The 19,366-nt window shown below is 35.4% G+C and overlaps 1 protein-coding gene across 1 annotated transcript in view; it reads left to right on the top strand.

Annotated features, from left to right (window-relative positions):
• The window catches only part of EYS (eyes shut homolog), a 660,788-nt gene that overhangs the window by 105,644 nt on the left and 535,778 nt on the right, over positions 1-19,366 (top strand). The window contains exons 6-7 of the mRNA XM_042829470.1: positions 2,060-2,182; positions 15,337-15,441. Coding sequence (XP_042685404.1) covers positions 2,060-2,182; positions 15,337-15,441 — 228 coding nt within the window. The remainder of the gene's footprint in view (positions 1-2,059; positions 2,183-15,336; positions 15,442-19,366) is intronic.

The following is a 19,366-nucleotide window of genomic DNA, read 5'->3' as shown; positions in this document are numbered from 1 at the left end:
TTAACAGTAAAGGATTGGAAATAATAGTTTCGTGTTAAAAGCACACATAAAGAGGAAGAAAATTAAAGATCACCTTGCTTCCTTGGCAGGTTTTTCAGGACAGTACTGTGAAATAGAAATGAATGAATGTGATTCAAGTCCCTGCTTGAATAGTGCTGTCTGTCACAGTGATGTCAATGGATACAACTGTATTTGCCCTGAAGGTAAATTGTTCAAAATAATTTTTTTTTCTTTGACAATTCTCAAAATTGCCTGCAGTCTACAGGACATCTTCTTGACAGTCTTGAAAATCATTGTTAAAATTTCCTGTCTATGAAAGTTAGTTATTCTTTTCTGGTTTAATTTGCATCTTAGTCCTTCAAGGTGACCAATAAAACAGTACACTCACAATAAATGGAGGCAGATAAATGCGTTGCTTTTATCGCATAAAACCTCATAATAATAATAAGTGAACAAGTGAAGAAAACATGAATACATTGCATTTGGAAATCACAGAAAATTGAATCAAGTAGCTTACAAAGAAAATATGTTGTACTGATACACTAATTTGCAATTTTCTGACTGAGCCTGGGAAGTAAGTCATAATGGCGAAAATAATGATTTTGTATCAGTTCTGCAGTGCAAAAATGCTAAAATTGCACAGACAAAAAGAATGATTTTCAGTAGTTTTGGTCTGGTTTTGTAAGAGTGCGTATTGCCCGGTAAAATATAAAATATCTGAACAAACGAGAAGTTTCAAGAAAAAAGTAGTTCCAGGAAAAACTGAAAAATTTAAAACATTTAAAATTACAGTGTCTTTCTGAGATACTTTCAAAAATGAGTTATTGATGAATATTTTAATGTATTTTATAATTATAATTGTAGTTTAAGAAGAATAAAAAATCTGTGGCTTACAAATTGCGTTTTAAAATGCCTTATATATGAGTTTAATATCAAACATTAATATTTTATACTTTTGATAGTGAATTGATTCCATAGCATACAGAGTTTTGTTTTTTTTTATTTATAAATTAATACAAGCATTCTAGTGTTGGTGATAACTATAGAAATTCTTCACAAAAGACAAAATTGATGCAAATATTTCTTTTAAGTACAGCCTCCATCATTAGTTTAAATTAGAAGCCAAAACAGATATTGGAAGGTAGTTTAAAATTTACTTTGGAAAAGATCATTCTTCTTTTTAGATTGCCTGATCAGCTTACAGAAAAATAAATCTTGGCATCTAAATTAATAACTTTGTGGCTTACTTGTTACCTATGAGACATGGATCTGATTAAACTCTGATTGTAAATGAGAACTGCTTCTGAATACATTATTAATGAACTCAGGATAATTCTAAAGTTTTATGACTTAAGGATCAGTGGAAATTGGTTCCATGGTCAGTTTGAGAAATTATGAGAATATGCCTTGCACTGAGGATGTTGATAGCTTAGCATTAGTCATGGTCTTCCCACAGCCATGGCCTGTGACAGCACTAATGATAGTCATTTTGAAGCATGACCATGAATTAGAATACATTTACAAAACCATAAAATGTCAGATATTGGATGTTCTCTCTCAATTTCAAGTATCAAAAAAACCTTTTGGACTGGCTAGTTGCTAAAAGTCGCTATTACATGAGGAAAAAAAAGAAAAGAGAAAAATCAGAGAAGTAATTATTTCAGAGTCGATAAATGGAACAGATGTCCAAATACCAGCACATCTTAACATCATCTGTACTGTCCTCAAAATCACAAAAGATACACCAGTTATTTAGTCTCTGCTGAACAGAAAGTTCAACTAGATTAATGAAAATACTGAATACTAAGCTTGTTCTTTCAATTACTGATTCTTTTTAAAGCATGTTTAATGGTCAGATGTATTTTTTGTTAATGATAACACAGGATAGGATTTTAGGAAGATCTTTCAAAAAGACAGATAATGATATTATAGGAGTCAATTGAAAATGATCTATTCTTTACGAAAAAAATATACCAAAAGATGTGCTTTAGAAAAGAAGGCACACATAGCTGAATAATGTCTAGCTCTTATTTTGTTTTGTTTTGTTTTTCCAACAAAGGATTTGAAGGTCTTCACTGTGAAATCAACTTTGATGAGTGCACTTATGGCTTCTGCAAAAATAATTCAACTTGTTTGGACCTGATTGCAGACTACAGTTGTGCTTGTCCTCCAGGATTCACTGGTAAGATTTATTGTACTTAAGACATTAAGTAGCTAAAAATGAAAAAACAACAACAAAAAAAATAAAAAACGAATTCATGATTGAATTTTGTTTAGTATTTTAGCATTAATAAATAAAAATTCAACTCAGTGTTCTGCACTATTGCTAATATGCTTTTGCTTCCTTAATAATATGATAAAAAAGTGAAAGCAATGTGTGAGATGTTTGATTAATTGATGGAAAGAAAAACTATATTTTATTGGGATAAAAAGTATTCAGAAAACAAGTAGTCTGTGAAAAACATTATTTGATCTTTTCCTAGGTAAGCAAGAACAGATAAAGCTGGTAGTATTTGTCTCCAGAAGATCATATCGCAACCATACTTTTCTTGTGATTCAGATAGAAATGAGGGTACAATTTTAGCAAGAGAACACTTCGCTCTTCAAGAAAGATGCTATTAGATCTTTATGATAAATAGCCTGGGATTTGCACGACTATTTAACAAGTTTAAGAAAATTGCTTTTGCATCAGGAACAGTCTTCATGAACCTACTTGCTGTGACAAGCAGCTAACAGGATCATATGGAAATCAATAAAACTGTCTCAGAATATGCTATCTTAACAACTAATTGTCTGTGATGTCAGGGACTGGAACACACTGCTTTTCAGGTGCCGGTTTCAGAGACACAAATCAATAGTATTAATACGCACAAGAGGTAGTAGGAAGATCCTCTTAGTTGATGAAGGTAAGGCTGTCTACCTGGCCAGAGTAAACTGCATGAGTTTCGATAGGGCCAAGTGCTGGGTCCTGCATTTTGGTCACAGCAATCCCAGGCAACCCTACAGACTTAGGGAGTAATGGCTGAAAGCTGCCTGATAGAAAGGGACCTTGGTGTACTGATGGGCAGTCGGCTGAATATGAGCCAGCAGTGTGCCCAGGTGGCCAAGAAAGGATTGTATCGGGAACGGTTTGGTGAGCAGGGCTAGGGAAGTAATCCTGCCCCCGTACTTGACATTGGTGAGGCCTCACCTTGTGTACTGTGTTCAGTTTTGGGCACCTCAATATAGAAGAGACATTGAGGTGTTGGAGCAGGTCCAAAGAAGGGCAACAAAGCTTGTGAAGGGCTCAGATAATATGCCCTATGAGGAGAGAGTGAAGGAACTGGGGCTGTTAAGTCTGGGGAAGAGGAGGCTGAGGGAAGACCCTATCGCTCTCTTCAAATACTGAAAAGTGATCGCAGTGAGAACAGGGTTGGTCTCTTCTCATTGCTGACAGGTGTCAAGACAAGAGGAAATGGCCTTTCATTGTGCCAGGGGAGGTTTAGGTTGGATATTAGGAAAAACTTCTCAGGAAAAAAAGAAAGAGTTGTTAAGCACTGGAATAGGCTCCCCAGGGAGATGGTTGAGTCACTATCTCTGAATGTGTTTAAAATCTGTTCGGATGTGGTGCTCAGGGACATGATTTAGTGGTGGGTTGCTAGAGGTAGGGTAGTATGGTTAAGTTGCAGTTGTACTTGATCTTTAAGTTCTTTTCCAACCTGAGCAATTCTATGATTCTATGATTCTAAGCTTAGCCATGGCATTAAAAATTCACCATTTGCTTAGCAGTCTCAGAAATCCAACAAAGTCAGCAGGAGTCGTATAAGAAACCAAATGTGTGTTCATAGGAAGCTCAAAATCTAAAATAAAAGAGACCAATTATGGAGAAATGGAAGACTAAAGGGATGAGTAGAGTGGTGAAGAATGAGGAGGCAAAATTAAGTTTTAAGTAAACAAAGCATTTGAGGTTGAGTGTAACACCAACTACGTTCAATTTAGGAACATTTCACACTTATTTTAGCAATAGCTAAGAATTGGCAGATGGGACACAAGGAATGTAAGTTGATACACAGAAATTTAGAATCTGTGAAAGTGATATTAGTTGCAGTTCCCGAAAATGTCTATGACTTTTCTTGTTTTCTTGATTCTTGCCAACATATTCTACAATAATTCTACATTACAAAACTGTAATGTGCTTTATTTCCTTCTCAATCATAGTTTCTTTTTTTTTTTTTTTTTATTTTTTTTTTTTTTTGCTAACTGCTGTCAGGAGTTTGCATAGTGTATGTCTACATCATGTTCATATCAACAGGAGCATTTTTAGTATGATACTTTTAAAAGTTGAACTTATACAAACTTTTATTAGTATGCTGCAAGGATCAAAATGGAAAAAATAATTTTTCTATGGCACCTTTCAACCAGTCAGTTTTAAGTAGAGAATTCAGGAAAACCTGTTCCTATAAAAGTACAGCTACTTTGGGATATAATGGAGTTTACATTAAAGAACTAGAAATATAAAGAGAATTGTAGGTGTCACAAAAACTGCCCAAAACAAGGTAAGTTTTCCTTAGGAAGAACTCTTAATCCTAGATTCATGCATACAGTTTGTTTATAATGTATGCCCATTGGAAGACAAAAAGATTAATGATGAGTGATAAAGCAGTAGATTATAGGCAGATTTTAATGGGTACTTTGAGGCTATAGTGAACTCATAAGAGTTCACTGTTACATAACAGTATATTTTGAAAAGGTCTGTTTTCTGCCTTTTCTGTGTAAGAGCTTTTTTCTGTTTTCTGTGTAAGAGCTTTCATCATGAATGTGCTTTGGATATCACTTTTTTTTTTTTTCTTTTTTTTTTTCTGGAGATACAGGACATGAGTTTCCATAAGAAAGCAAATGAGACAGTGCACTGATTGAAATTGGAAGTGGGGATAAGGACTCTCATGATTACAATGAATATTTTCCTCTGTGCTTATGCTGGTTGTGCAATAAATGCACAGTCAACTGTCGTGAATGTCATTAAATCAGATCTCTCCAAGCTTTCTGACAACTGCTTCATCCTTCCTAGAAATAGTCTTTGATGGCAAATACTGAATATTTGATCTTGTATGCTCTAAGAAAAGCAAAACGTAGTAGAAGAATGTAATCCACCAATATGAGATTTGATACGAGATGCACAGATTTTGATACCTTGCAACTAGCTCAATTTTCATCATTTCCTAACAGTATCATTTATGTCCTATGTACTTCTGAGTTCTAGTACTGATGTAAATGTCCCTAGAAGACATTGCCATAGCAACAGTGGTACATTCAAAATATTTTTTTAAGTGAAAGGAAACATAGTGTACATACAAGAATTTCTGGTTCATTCAGTTAATATTTGACAGTGTAGAAATCCATATTATATATACATATATATAATATATATATATATACAAAAAAACATCCAAATTGTTATACCAAAGAATTTGCTATTATCTACCTGTTTTCTTTCTCATTATGTTCACTCTTCCAGTGTTCCTCTGTATCCTACAGGTGACAGTTTCAATCTTCTCAAGAAAGTGGGGAGTTTAGGATTTAGTTATCAGCATCTTGAGACCTCCCACAAGAGGATAGTCATGCTATGGATTTCTTCCTCTTTAGTCTTAAACCCAGTTGGTTTTTTTATACATATGCATTTTTTTCTGCTGGATTGCTGTTTATCTGGCGGTGATTGCTGGTGATGTCACCCCCTCTCCGGAGGGTCATTTCGAGCTGAAGCTACAGCTGGGCAGCAGCAGCCAATGTGCTCCAGCGCAGGGGTTACACCAGCAAATTCCAGCACAGATCAAGGCTAAGTTAGCCACTGTACTATTGTCTCACTCCAATTTATAGGAGGGAGAAGAGGTTCTTTTATTATCTATATACCCGGCGTGAGATTAAGAAGCAACGGTTCAAGTGTTGGTCCGACCAGTTTATTACAAATCTTAATCAGGGGAAATGGGGAAGGGGAGAACGGACACTATTATGAATTAGGGTACTGGGGAAGGGAAGGAGGGCGATAGAAAAGATAGAAAAGAAGAAGCAAGGAGTCTTTATAGGAAGCAAGAGGGACATAGTCACCACCATGGATCCAGCGAGGTTCGTAGTTCCGTCTTTGATCTTCGGTAGTGGTGGGTCGTCGGGCATTGTTGTTCTATTGACGACGAAGGACGACCACGACCATGGCGATGATGGCCCTTTTTCAATGCTTCAGAGTGGTTGAGTCAGCTCTCTTTGGAGTGACAGCTCAAACCCAAGGTGGTTGAGTCAGTTCTTCTTGCAGTGGCAGCTTCTGGCTCTGGGATCTCAGCAGGAACCTCCTTTGTTCTTATCTTTCTGGCCTTGCCAGCAGATAAGAGGAAGCAGGGAGGCACCAACTTGTATTTTGCCGTCGCAGGATACGATGGTATCATCCCCCAGCCTCCCATAATAAGCTGGGGCGGTTTAGTCACAGGCCAGATCTTCTGCCAGTGAACACTGCTGAGCTCTCTCTTCCGCTCTTCTACAGAGCAAGCAGCTCTGGGGGAAGGGGCTTGCAAATGTTCCCAAAGCGATATCGATTGTCACACAGTTAGCACCCATCAGTTGCCTCCTTGACAAGTCACTCAGAGTCTTATCACAAGAAATACCTCAGGAAGCAAGCTTTGAGCCAAAAAAAAAAACAAAGAAGGATTCTCACAACTATACATGTTGGGCTGTAAGGGCAGTGTTGAGTGGGAGGCAGACAGTTGTCTGTCTTGATGGAGCAGGCCTGGATGAAGAGAGTAATTCTGAGGAAATCCAGTGGGGTAGAAATAATGACTGAACAAACTGAGGTTCCTGGAAGGAGTGGGGAATCTTCTTGCAGTGTCTGCTTCAAAAAGCAATTTTTATTGTTAAAATGGTAAGCACCTGAGTGCTGGCAGCTTTGCAGCCCATGGTAAAGGGATTCCTTTGAGCAGATAGGCAGGTGAAGTGAAGCAGCTTCTCAGGAAGACAGGGAAAAGCCTTTCCCTCCCTATTAAATCAAGCATTGCTCTAAAATGCCCTCCTGTGGGAGTCAACATCCAAGATCACTGTGATTATCCCATAGGAAAGAGGTACTAGACAAAAACTGACAGACGGAGGCAGTGCTGACTTCTTCCCAGGTAACGCTTTGTTACGTTTTATCAGTTAGAAGGCTTTCAAGTACCCTTACTGGTCCAGACAGATAGAGACAGTCCATGTTTGTTAGGGTGGACAGCCTTGTTAAATTAGAATCATAGAATCACAGAATGGCCTGGGTTGGAAGGGACCTCAAGGATCATGAATCTCCAACCCCCACTGCCACAGGCAGGGCCAGCAACCTCCACATTTAATACTAGACCAAATTAGAAAAAGATCTGTTCCATTTATCCAGACTAGGTAATTCCAGGAATTATCAGAACCTGAATGTAGTTGAAGTAGGAAATTTCAATACTGAATACCAGGACACTTGTGGTGCCTAAAGTACCAAGATAGCTTGAATCAAAGCATAATTCAGGTGGGCTGGTATGGAATTCCCCAGTGATATAGAAGGAGGAGGCAATTTTGGGGGGTATTGGTTACTAACCCTTTTCAGAATTTGGATGGGTTTCCTCTGGCACTATCAATCCCAGGAAATAAAATTAAAAAAATAAATAAATAAAATTTGGAAGTCAGTGCCCTGCACAAAAAAAAACCCCCCAAAAAAACCAAAAAACCACCAAAAACACGTTTTTTCATCTCAAATAATTGACAGGGTTATTCTTTCCCTTTCACCTTTTTTAAATTTTAGAGATTATAATTAAAGTTATTTGAAACTGTGCATATGTCCCTCCATGTAGAAATCATTCCTGTGTTAGTAAAGTGACATCAGTGAATATTGTGGAGAAATAACATAACTCCAAAATGGTTTTTACTCCTCTTGCTTGAGTCACTTCAGTATCTTATCACCCAATTAATTTAACCAGATGAGTAGAAACACAGAAATATAGTAGGTTTGTTCAGCTGAATGCCATGAGTTATTGATAAGATATTAAAACTCAAGCACAATTAAACAGTAGTGAAGAAGTCTTGTCATGGTCCTGAATTTGCTAATTATTTTTTCATGCATGCTTTCTGCATGTAGGAATGATTTGGAATAAGTCTGGAATTGTTTTAAATTGTTGGGAAAAGAAATCCAGGAAAGCAAAAAGCTTATGTGAACTGCAAGCTGCTGATCAGAGCAACATGTTCTCTCTTGGAAATAATCTTAGAAATAGGTGACACAAATTAGCTGGCTCTGGATTATCACTAATATTTACTTTTTATGTAAGCGACTTATTTTAGTCATCACCAGTGTCCACCAGTCATGCGCAGTCATAGCGCAGTTAAAAGCAATTGTCATGATTTTGCCAGGTCCTGTTAGCACTTGGCTCTGAATTTTGTTATTATTTATATACAAGAGATGGTTGATCTGACTTCTTCACTTATATCATGGTCCATATGAATGTTTTATGAGTAACATGATCCTGGTTTTAAGTTTTCCACCTCTCTCGTTCTTGTTTGTTGTTATAAGAGATAAGATGAAGGGTCAAAATCTAACATCAGTTGAATGTTGACTTAAATAAGTCTTTAAGCTTTTCAAAGCAGAATAAATACATTTAAAGCCTTCTTTATCTTTTCTGAAGATCAAATCTATGTATTTTCCTCTGGCATGTCTCATACAATAAGTTTGAGAAATCCCATAGTGGCTATTGTGGCTGAACAAGTGGTCATTCTAACACTGAACATTTATAAATCAAGATTACAAAATGCAGTGTGGTGCCTTCTAGCTCAACCCTTCCATCACAAGACAAAACTTGACACCTTGTTTGTGCTTTAAATCTTTTCTTGTGCATTTGATTTAAAGTCTTTCTAAGGCTTTCAGTGAGTATGCAAAATCTGTCCTCTTCCAGGCAGTTTTTGGACACAGAGATTTAGTCAATGTCAGGACATCTGCACAGTTTAAAATCATTGTCTGTTCATCATCTGTTCCACAGTGATCATCTCCAGTTCTGTACTCAAATGACTCAAAGGAAGGATGTCATAAGAAATCTCTCAGTGCTTACCTACATTTCAAGTCACAGATATTCAGCCTCACATGCATCCCATATCAAAAATCAGGTAGCCTTTTAAGTGATGTCTCCTTAGAAAAACAAAGTACCTCTGTCTTATCTTTAGACTGAGTGCTGGTGTTTTTCTGCTCAAACTAAAACCTGAAGACATACAGCTGCACAAAGATTGTTTTTTTCCCCTGGCCAGCAGAGCTCTGACCCACAGTGGGCTACTAGAATGGGGCTGTGCTGCTGGGCTGCTGGCTTGCAGCAATACCCCAAAAGAGAGGTCACTTAGGGCAAGCCTCCCACAGTCGGGTGTGTAAAACTAACTTTCTGGGAAATAAACACTATGCAAATATGAAAGAATATTCAATATGTATTTCTTTGGTTATTAGAGAACATTTATCATTGTGTCTAATGCATATACCTGCTTCCCCTGGAAGGAATTCAACTTAGAATGCTGAGTGGAAAAAAAGAGATCAGTTGAGTCTGTTTAAGTTTCATCATGCTGAAAATTACATTACATAGAAATTTTGATAGGCTAATATATATGAAAACCTATTGAATTGCAAGAAAGAAAAACAAATCAATTATAGTTCAGTGGCAATGGTTTTTCCAGTTACCTAAAAAACTAGACAGTTTCTTTTGTATGAAGAATCAAATGGCACATCTCTCCAGTAGTTTCTCATCTGCAAATGCTAAGCATGATTTGTTTGAATTACAAGATGAATAGTAACAGTCTGAAAAAAAAAAGGTAAGTTCATTCTTCAATCAAAAATGTAATTAGTTTATGTGGGATTTACTTTATCACTGCTCTACTAGATGTGTTCTGTGATTATTTTTTTATTTCATTTTATCCCCTTTATTTTAGATATGTTGTTTTTTTTCAATAATCATGCCAATTGTCATGTATAAAATAATATATTTAGAACATAAATCAGTATTTTGGGGGTATGACTGTGTATTTAATTAATTTACATAAATTGAAACATGATTTAAAATGAAGGGGTTTACTTTGCATTAAGTTAAAAAAAAGTTGTGGGTTGCTGGGAAGTCCTTAACATTTCAAAAATGGAAAGCAATCATGTCTAGAAAATCTCATACTGCAATTAAAGCACAAGTGTTAAACTGGAAAAGATTATTTAAATTCTTTATTTTCCTGACTTTTTGTAGGGATGTATTTAAATTTTCCTAAACTACCTACTTTTTCTATAAATAATTTATTAGGGTTTTTTTGTGTGTTTTATATATACTGTGATGTCATACATGACAACATAGAATGAACAGTAATATTCCAGTATAGTGAGTACCATTTCTTTTTTTTTTTTTTTTGTCTGACCACATATGTTAAAAATAACATATGGATAACAAAACAGAATTTCCTACTGCATCAAATTTTTCATTATAACTATTTCAGCTAAGCTGTTTGGACTAAACTTTATGTTATAACACGAGCAGTAAGTGAGTGAACTCTGATATGAGAAATCTGTCAATTTCCACAGAGCACATTTTTCATTCCTCCCAAATATTCTGTTACTGAATTTGGAAAATGGAAGGGACATCTTACATAAGAACAGCTTCTTCTAGGCTTGGGGATTTTTTGTTCTGTTTTCCCAGAAAAGATAGCCAGTAGCAGAAGGCTATGATAAGTGATTTATTCTGGGAGCATTCTAACTCCTAGATTGCTGGTCGTATGCTCTACATTAGGTCTGTTTACCAAAAGGCTGTTAATGTTGCCCATTAACCACCTTGTACTGAATCTAATTACTTAGTTTTGATTAAAGCACACATTGAATCCAAAAGCATTCAGTTCTGATTTGAATGCGTAGCCAGAATATGGCTGGCACTTCTTTTAGTAGCAATCACCATAGAATTAGAAGTTTATATTAAATACTTTGTGTACATTGTAGTCAACTTTGGGCTGTTGTGTCTCACTACCTTTCTACACAAAAGGAAAAAAAATCTTACTACTCATGTATTTTCTCTTTGTAGATACACACTGTAATCAAGTCACTTCTTAGTTCTGTTTGATCTAAATGAGATTTGTTCTAAATGGAGATCTTTAAGCTTTTGCCAATAGCATACTTTCTGGTGTGGCTGAATAAATGGCAGAGTTTTTCCTGCATCCCTTCCACATATTTTTAAATATATGGGGCTTTGAACTGTATGGAACTTTGTAGTGTGCATAGGTAAAGTTACCTTTAAACATAAATATTCCTCATTTTTTTGAATACATCAAGCATTCTTATTTTTTGTCGTAGCTTTGCAGTTCAGTTCCTAGACTGAAGTCATCCTCAGCAGTCCTTTCTAGATCACTATCACTGTTTCCATACATACAGTTCAGCTCCAGCTTACTAGTTGCATCTTTAGCAGCTGTGTATCTTTTTAGTTTCTTGCATCTGGCAGCAGTACCTGACAAAAACTGACTGTTAGTAAACAAACAAACAAACAAACAAACAAACAAAAGTATTTAAGTCTATCACAAAATTTCCATCAGCATATGCTTGTTTGCTCTCCTGTAGCAGAAATTTGCCGTGTTCAGGAAAGGAAGTGAGAGTGGAAATGCAGTGCTTTTCAGAATCACTATTGAACTAATAGAGCAAAAGTTTTACACCTGCAGAAAATGAACATCAGAGAACTATGAAGTGGCTCACTGATCTTGTTATGATTTTTTCAGCTGAAAGGCAAAAACTTGCTGGACAGCTACAGGCTAAGAGTGTCAAAAGCTGTACTGCCCCTTATTCATGTGTATTTGCAACTCTGTAAATATGTTGTTTTTATGAAGAATCTTTTTCTCCCTGTTAGCACTGATATTTTTATTACATGCAGTGTGTCCTGTGCTTCTCTTGACTACTGCATGCCTTGTCTTGGCTCTAGTGAGAATACAGAAATGTGTTTAGATAGGATGACAGAGTGGAGATGCAGATCTAGACAGAAGCACAGGGCTCTCAAGCGGCAGCTCTGCTGCCATATACCAAGCAACTTAAGACCTTTCCTGTTTGGTTCTAAATTTCCCAGACTTTTTGATGTAGATGATTCTTGGTCTTACTTACATGCCCACCAATTTAAAATGCTTGTCCTATTTTACACTATTATGAGGCATACCAAATTTCAAGACAACTCAATTCACAACTCAATAAACATAAAAGCCCTTTGATCTTCTTCAGTGTTGTAGTGTCCTGTTAATTACATGATCTTAATACTAGAAGAAAACACTAAATATCATCTGTTCCAGCTTCATCTCACAGAAATCAAATACCACTATACCTAATTCCTGACATGTCTGTCTCACATCTCTCTTAAAGATGTCCAAAACCATTCTTTATCTTCCTCAGGTAACATATTAAGTATGTTATTATTCTAAGCATTACGAGTTCTTTAACATTTAATCTGACACTTTCTCATAGCAATTTAAATGCATTTTTTCTTATTCTGTTGGCTATGGAAATGGAGAACTAAAGACATTTGCAAAGGCCTCTTCTTATTCGATGACTGTCATCACATTTCTATTCAAACTTTCCTTATTTAGGCTTTACAGCCTGATTCATTTTTTGCTTTTCTTTTTTCCTTAGAGGTCCTGCTTTGTAGTTCTTTGTCATTTTTTGAATGGTCCTCTTGACTTCATTTCCTCAACACAGCAGTGGTCACAGCACCAAGCCAGGTGGAGTTCAAAAAGTGTTTATACAAATGCTCGGAGACAGGGTTTAATTTTCATGTTATTCTGTATGAAGGCGTGAGTTGGTCTTGATGATCCTTGTGTGTCCTTTCCAACTCAGGCTGTTCTTTAATTCTAATTCTATTATTTAATTCAGCTCACTGAGCAATGCAAAGCACTCCAAATGAAGCTTTATTCCGGACAGAGAAGAATGGAAGGATTAATTTCTGTGTCTAACTGGCTATGTTCCTTTTTTGTATCTCATCTGATTTTGGAGCAAAATTCTATTTTTTTCTCCTACTTAACTTACGATCTGACAAATTATGATATCTTTCACTTGTTCTTATTGAATAAAAAAACTTTATCTCCAATCAAAATCTATGAAGACTTCTAATCCTGTCTTCCAACTTAATTTTTGTAGATTATTCTACTGTCCACCATTCAGACTGTTGTTGAAATTCTTGAGTGGAACTTGTTCCATGGTAGACTTCTTCCAGAATCTCTGCAATTTTTTCATCTATTTTGGAAGTATGCTGATAACTAATGTACAAATGTGACTTTCTAGCAAATTTTCCTTATTCAGTAATACTGTCTTGTCATTTCCATCTAGTCTAGTTATCATTGTGTCACGTGAGATAGGAGAAACATTGCTGAGATTTGAACTAAAATGTACACTTTTTAATTTTCATCAACCAGAAAAATAGTTCTAGTGTAGAATAGAATTTATTTGCTTACATGGAGCTCATTTAGAATAAATCATGTTTTATTTCTAGTATCTTACAGTAAAGCAGGTTGTTGTTTTTTTCCCCATTTTTTCTACAGAAAAAAAAAAATTACCCAAATGGATCTTTAATTTCACTGCTTCTTCTTTTCTCCTTTTTTAAAGGCTGACATCATGGAGTTTTTAGATACTTTAAATATCTTTCCCAAGTTCACAAAGAAGTTTTTACCAGCCAGTTCTCAAAGTACCCAAGGATGAAGTTCATCAGGCCTACCTGTCTAAACACCTACCTCATCTGAATGTTCTCCAGCCTGTCTTCTTCATTCAGCACTGAGGTTTTGCCCTTTAATCATAGGTATCAGTTATGATAATGATCTACTTGAAGCTGACCTTTTTAGCAATGATTGAAACAAAAGAAGCATTAAATAATTTAGCACGATGGCAATCATTATCAGTAGCTATCCTTTTCCTCTGAACTGCAAACCATACCCTTCCTTCATCTTTAACGCTGAAATACATACAGTATAGTATCTTGCTACCCTGCACATCCCATGATAATTAAATAGTATTCAGTGTCTTCACTGTTTTGATTCTATGCTTACACGCTTATGCTGTATTTCTTAGGTTATCCTTATCTTAGGTTAACATCTATGAGGTTAACCTGACCTATTTTCTGTTAGTTGTGAATTTCATCTTTTGAAACCAATAAGGTGCTGACCTGGTCTCCTAAAATCCAGAGTCCTTCTCCCACAGAAACTTAAAGATAAACTTAAAAAAAGGAGCAACTTCCTTAATTTTATTATTATTATTATTATTATTATTATTTAGTTCAGCCTCTCAGCAGGTTTCACAACACCAGCTTTCTGCAATTCTCGTGATTTTTCTGAATTCCTTTGCTCTCATGCTGTTCACCTCCTCTTCCCTCCTCTTGAATGGATATAGATCATTTTCATCCAAGTTCTTCATTTTATTTTCTTAATATTCAGATACCAATCTTCCCTTTTTCTTGGATGCAAATCTCAGATAATCTGTGTTGTAGCTGCCTTTTCTGTTATTGAAGAGGTTGCCAATAATGCATTCAAAAATCTATGAACTTTTTATTGATAATTCTTCCACAGAGTTAGATTCCTGAGAGACATTACCTATCTTTTATATCTGATTTGAGTGGCATAAGTAACCTTCCATCACTTTGTGAGTAGAATAACAAATACCGCTTGCTTACATCAGTGCTAGCTACATCTTTCTTTCTTTGTCACACGAGCTGTTCTACAGCTGTTATCTACAGTTGACTCTTGTTTTTGGATCAGAAAGATCCCAGTATAATTACTATATAGCATGCCAAAGCTTGCAGTAAATATATTCAGTACCCAACAGGTAGGTGTGGATGCGTGATAGACTGTGGATTTCCTTTGGTATATTGATGAGTTAATTGTTACACATATTACATTGTATTCTAAATATTCTCTTTTATGTCTTCTCAATGCTCTCCCACATTTTTTTTTCTTTTGTTTCAGATTTTCTGTTTCAAAGGAATGGGTTTATTTAACTAAGTAAGGAAGCAAATTAGATTTTTTTTCTTATTATTGTTACCGTGGCTATTAAAAAGTTTTTAAAATGTGGCAGATAATTCCAGTAATTACAGTGTTGAGATGTAATGCTAGAACACACAAAATACATTTGCAAATGTAGCTTATACTTACTCCTTTACAATATTCAATTTGTTAACTATCAGCTATGATGTATGAACAGCTCTAGTTTTAAAGCTGTCAAGCAGAAATAAAATAGTGTTTCAAACCTGGAAAAGTTAAATTATGCAGTTGTCACTTGTACTGTGAAGTAGCTTTTCTGCTTTCCCAAACCCAGCATGATTTATAGTTTTAATGTTTCATTTTCTTTTCTGTCAGACAAAAACTGCTCCACAGATATTGATGAATGCGCGCTCAAGCCCTGCCAAAATGGAGGCCATTGCCACAATTTGATTGGTGAATTTTACTGCAGCTGTTTGCCAGGTAAGAAGTCAGGTGTTATTTTGGTGAGAAATGTTCTGTGGTATTTCTGAAAGGAATATAGTTTTTTTTTCATGAGATCAGAGAACTAAACTTTTAAAAGTCATTTATTTTGCTTGAAAAGAGAGAAGGACTTAGCAGGCACTCTTTAAGAGTACTTGACAATTGTTATGTGGCTAATGCCACCAGAATTTGCCTACAAAACATGGCTTGGATCCCAGAAGTCATGCCTTGCAAAATGAATGGTCTCAGAATATCAATGTTATTCACTGAAGAATCTTTAAAGAATTCTACATTTCTGAACCTTTTCTAAAATTAATTTTCCACTTACCCTTCTGGTTTCCTTCTTTTCTACTTGGAGAAATGATTTTTGAAATTTCTTATTGAAGAAACATATGAAAATTTACATAGCAGTTAGTTGTAATCAGTATTGCCTGCACTGAAGAGAGAAGCTATTAATAACTGAAATGAACATTAACAATAACAGATCCATCTTTTTCTGTTTTAGAAGGTTAGAAGGCTTGGATAATTATTATCAGATACACAGTATCCTATAAATATATGAACTTACATAACTTGATCATGGTTTTTTTTGTTGTTTTGTTGGTTTTTTTGTGTTTTTTTTTTTTTTTCTTCTGTAAAGCTAGACTGATGCTATAGACCAACTTCTATACACAGGACTGTAATGGTAATATAACCAGCTCATTTAAATGTGATGATTGTATGATATCCGATTATTTATATTTCCTTCTGCTTTCTTACTTGAGGGTCAACTAATTATCGTGTGATTGGAAAGAAGTAACTAAAATAAGAAAACATAGTGCTTTTTCAGTTGCAGTTCTTTCATAGTATTAGGGCTCTTGGATTAAACTTTGTTCCATTGTGTCAAGTCAGCAATGTAGTAATTAGAGGATCAAGCTTATTTTTGAATAGAAATATTTCCTTATATTGGATAGAAAAAAAAAAGTGGTTAAAATTATTGCATCTATATAAAAATTATAAGGTTTTTATATAAGAGATTTAAGAATCAAATACAAGTCATTTCATCTAATGCCTAAATTGCTTGAAATGTATTAAGTTTGAAATGTAGGAATAGCAATCACAGCCAGCACCATTACTAAGTCACAGCATACGTACATAAAAATAACATCAATATATGCATAAAAAATAGCTGGCATATAGAGGTAAGTAAATGTGTGCATTATAGAGGCACACACATACAACCTCTTTTAAAACCTTAGAATCTCCATGCAGAATTTCAGGATGCAGAGTATCTGCTATGCAATTTTTGTTTTAATTTATTAAAATAGTTAGTTTTTTTTTTTAAGATTGATTGTTTGTATTCAGTTACTTTTACTTTTCAAGTCGCAAAGTCTGTGACTATATTTCACTTCTCTTTCTGTATGAGAGAAACTCAATGTCACACCTCATTTTGTCAAAGAGTATATTGTTTTCTGCAATCAGTAACACAACAAGAACTTTGAAAGCATCTGCCTGCTCTACAGGACTGAAATATTGAGATCATATGCATGAAAAGAACATTAAAGTAATGTAAAAAGTATTAATATGATTTCTTAGACTACATACATTTTCCAGTTATGTTTTGATCTTGTTAGATATAGTTTATAGGAAGTGCTATTACAGCTACAAAATTCAGGATGAAAATTAACGATTTAGATGGTTAAAAAGGCAGTTATGCAGATGTGTACCAGATTTGAAAGAAGAAGGCGAGGCAGTTTATAAATAAAAGAAGATAAATAATATGTAACGACTACGTATTGTGAGGTTTATTACTACAGAAACTGAACTGCTAACAGGGATGTGAGTAGTTTGTTATAGTAGTTTTTCCACATTTCCAGAGAGTATTCTCTGGCAGGTGGTGACTTAGATGGAGGAATAAGTTCTAGAAAGTTATGCATGTCGTAGCTGTTTCCCTTTTAAGGAGTGAGCACAGTCTTCACCTTACTGCTAACTGGGGACTGTCGAGCACCTGCTCAGATGGTGATTGATGAGCAGTTATAACTTGGTAGGAAGAAGTATAGCTGCTAGAGCATAGGAAATGAAAGTTTTGTAAATGCATAGGGGGAGTTCTGAAAACTGCTCAGGATTTGAGGCCTTTGTAGTGATTGCAAACATGGGCTACAAGGCAGCCTCCAGTGTCAGCTGAAGCAAGCCAAGTCAGTCTTCATACAAACAATGTTACCAAAGTGTCATGCAGATTCTTCTCCTTCTCTGGAGATTTTCAAAACCTACCTGGACACTTTCCTATGCAACATACTGTAGGAAACCTTCTTTAGAAGGAGGCTTGGGCTAGGCTATCTTCAGAAGTCCCTTTCACCCTGTCTACGAAACACTTCTTTGTTCCTGAATTAGACCTGTTCAGCCTGAAGAGAATTTTGAGGGAATATCTATGGGGCAGCCCCACTATATCTATGAGGGGGATTACCACTACCTCATGTGATGGTACAAGGACTTCCAAGAGCTCAATATCAAAGCAAGACAAGAGGTAATGGATGTGAGTTGGAACACAGGAAAACTCTGATCAGATACTATAAAAAACAAACAAAAAAACAAAAACCTAGACACTTGGACTTGCTGATGGTGAGGATTTAACTTGATGGCCTTAAGAAGTCCCTTCGAGAACAAAATATTTTATCAGTGCATTACTGAATAAGGGATCTTTCCTCCATTCTAATAATGCTTTATAAATATAATACTTATAGTTGAACTTTGAATTTAATTACCTGTTCCTACATGCACAGTATTTAAGACTGCAAGTGTTTGAGCCATATAAAAAAAAAACAAAAGTTTTCTTTAATATTCATTAGAATGTCATCTTCTATCAGTCAACTTTGTAGATGGAAGAAATGGAAGTGTTTGTATGCAATATTTCTAAAAAGCCAGAATTTACACGAATATTTTAAAACTTCTCAAATGTCACTTTTCCCCCACGTATTAATTTAATATTTTGTTAGGAAATCGTTTCACATCTATACAGAATTTTGAAAAAAAAAAAAAAGACAAACTAGAAATATAGTACAGTAGTGTAGCAAAACTGATTAAAATATTAATCTGTCATGCAGAAATCTTACCTTGAAATAGAAAACTAGAGAAGTACTGTTCCTGGTCTAGTGAAAGGTGTCCTTGCCTATAGCAGGGGGTTGGAACTAGATGATCTTAAAGGGTTCTTTCCAACCCAAATCATTCTATGATCATCCCTTCTAAAGATAACAGAATGCATATATTTTTTTTTTCCTTGTGGTATTAGTGCATGATTAGCATGATTATTAGAGAAGACTGATTTTGAAACAGAAAATCCAGTCAGTTGCGGTGCTTGGGCTGTTAGATTCAACCTAAAATAAATTTTTGTTCAGTTTAGCATGTTGAATCAAGGAAGTATAGTTCTGATTAAGAGAACTCATACAGAGAAAAATCATTAATTAAATTCTTTATTGGGAGGTTTCCTGTTCTAAAGATTACTGTACCATGAAATAAGACTGTACTTCTCTTCAAACCTTTCTGGCAACTGTTATTATGGAGTAAAAGTTTATTTATATTTGAAAGGTTTTTTTTTTTTAATTTATATTTAAAAGTTTTTACTCCTGGAAAGACTTCAGGAAAACTTTTGCATCTTATGACTGTAAAAAATGAAGTGACTCATTGAGGTAACAGATGGGAAATAGAAATCATTCAGTCCTTCACACTGCTACTTCACAATCATCTTTAACATAAAATTTATAGCAATGACTTTTTTGCTTTAATTTCAAAGTTGCCTGATCTGTAGGGGAGTCTGTAGGGGACCGGTTAGGTCATGGCTTGAACTGGTGATTGAGCACCTGGAGAAGGGATGCCGCTGGCCCAGGGAGCACAGGTATTTTGCACCTGTGCTCTCCACATGACCAGAAGGAGTGGAGGCACCCTGGGCTCA

This window comes from Centrocercus urophasianus, unplaced genomic scaffold (assembly GCF_019232065.1).
Source record: "Centrocercus urophasianus isolate 14NV4802_14NV808 unplaced genomic scaffold, USGS_Curo_1.0 seq_10, whole genome shotgun sequence".
NCBI classification, from domain to species: Eukaryota; Metazoa; Chordata; class Aves; order Galliformes; family Phasianidae; genus Centrocercus; species Centrocercus urophasianus.
The sequence above is the reverse complement of the archived record's forward strand: the minus strand, read 5'-3'. Positions and strand labels throughout refer to the sequence as shown.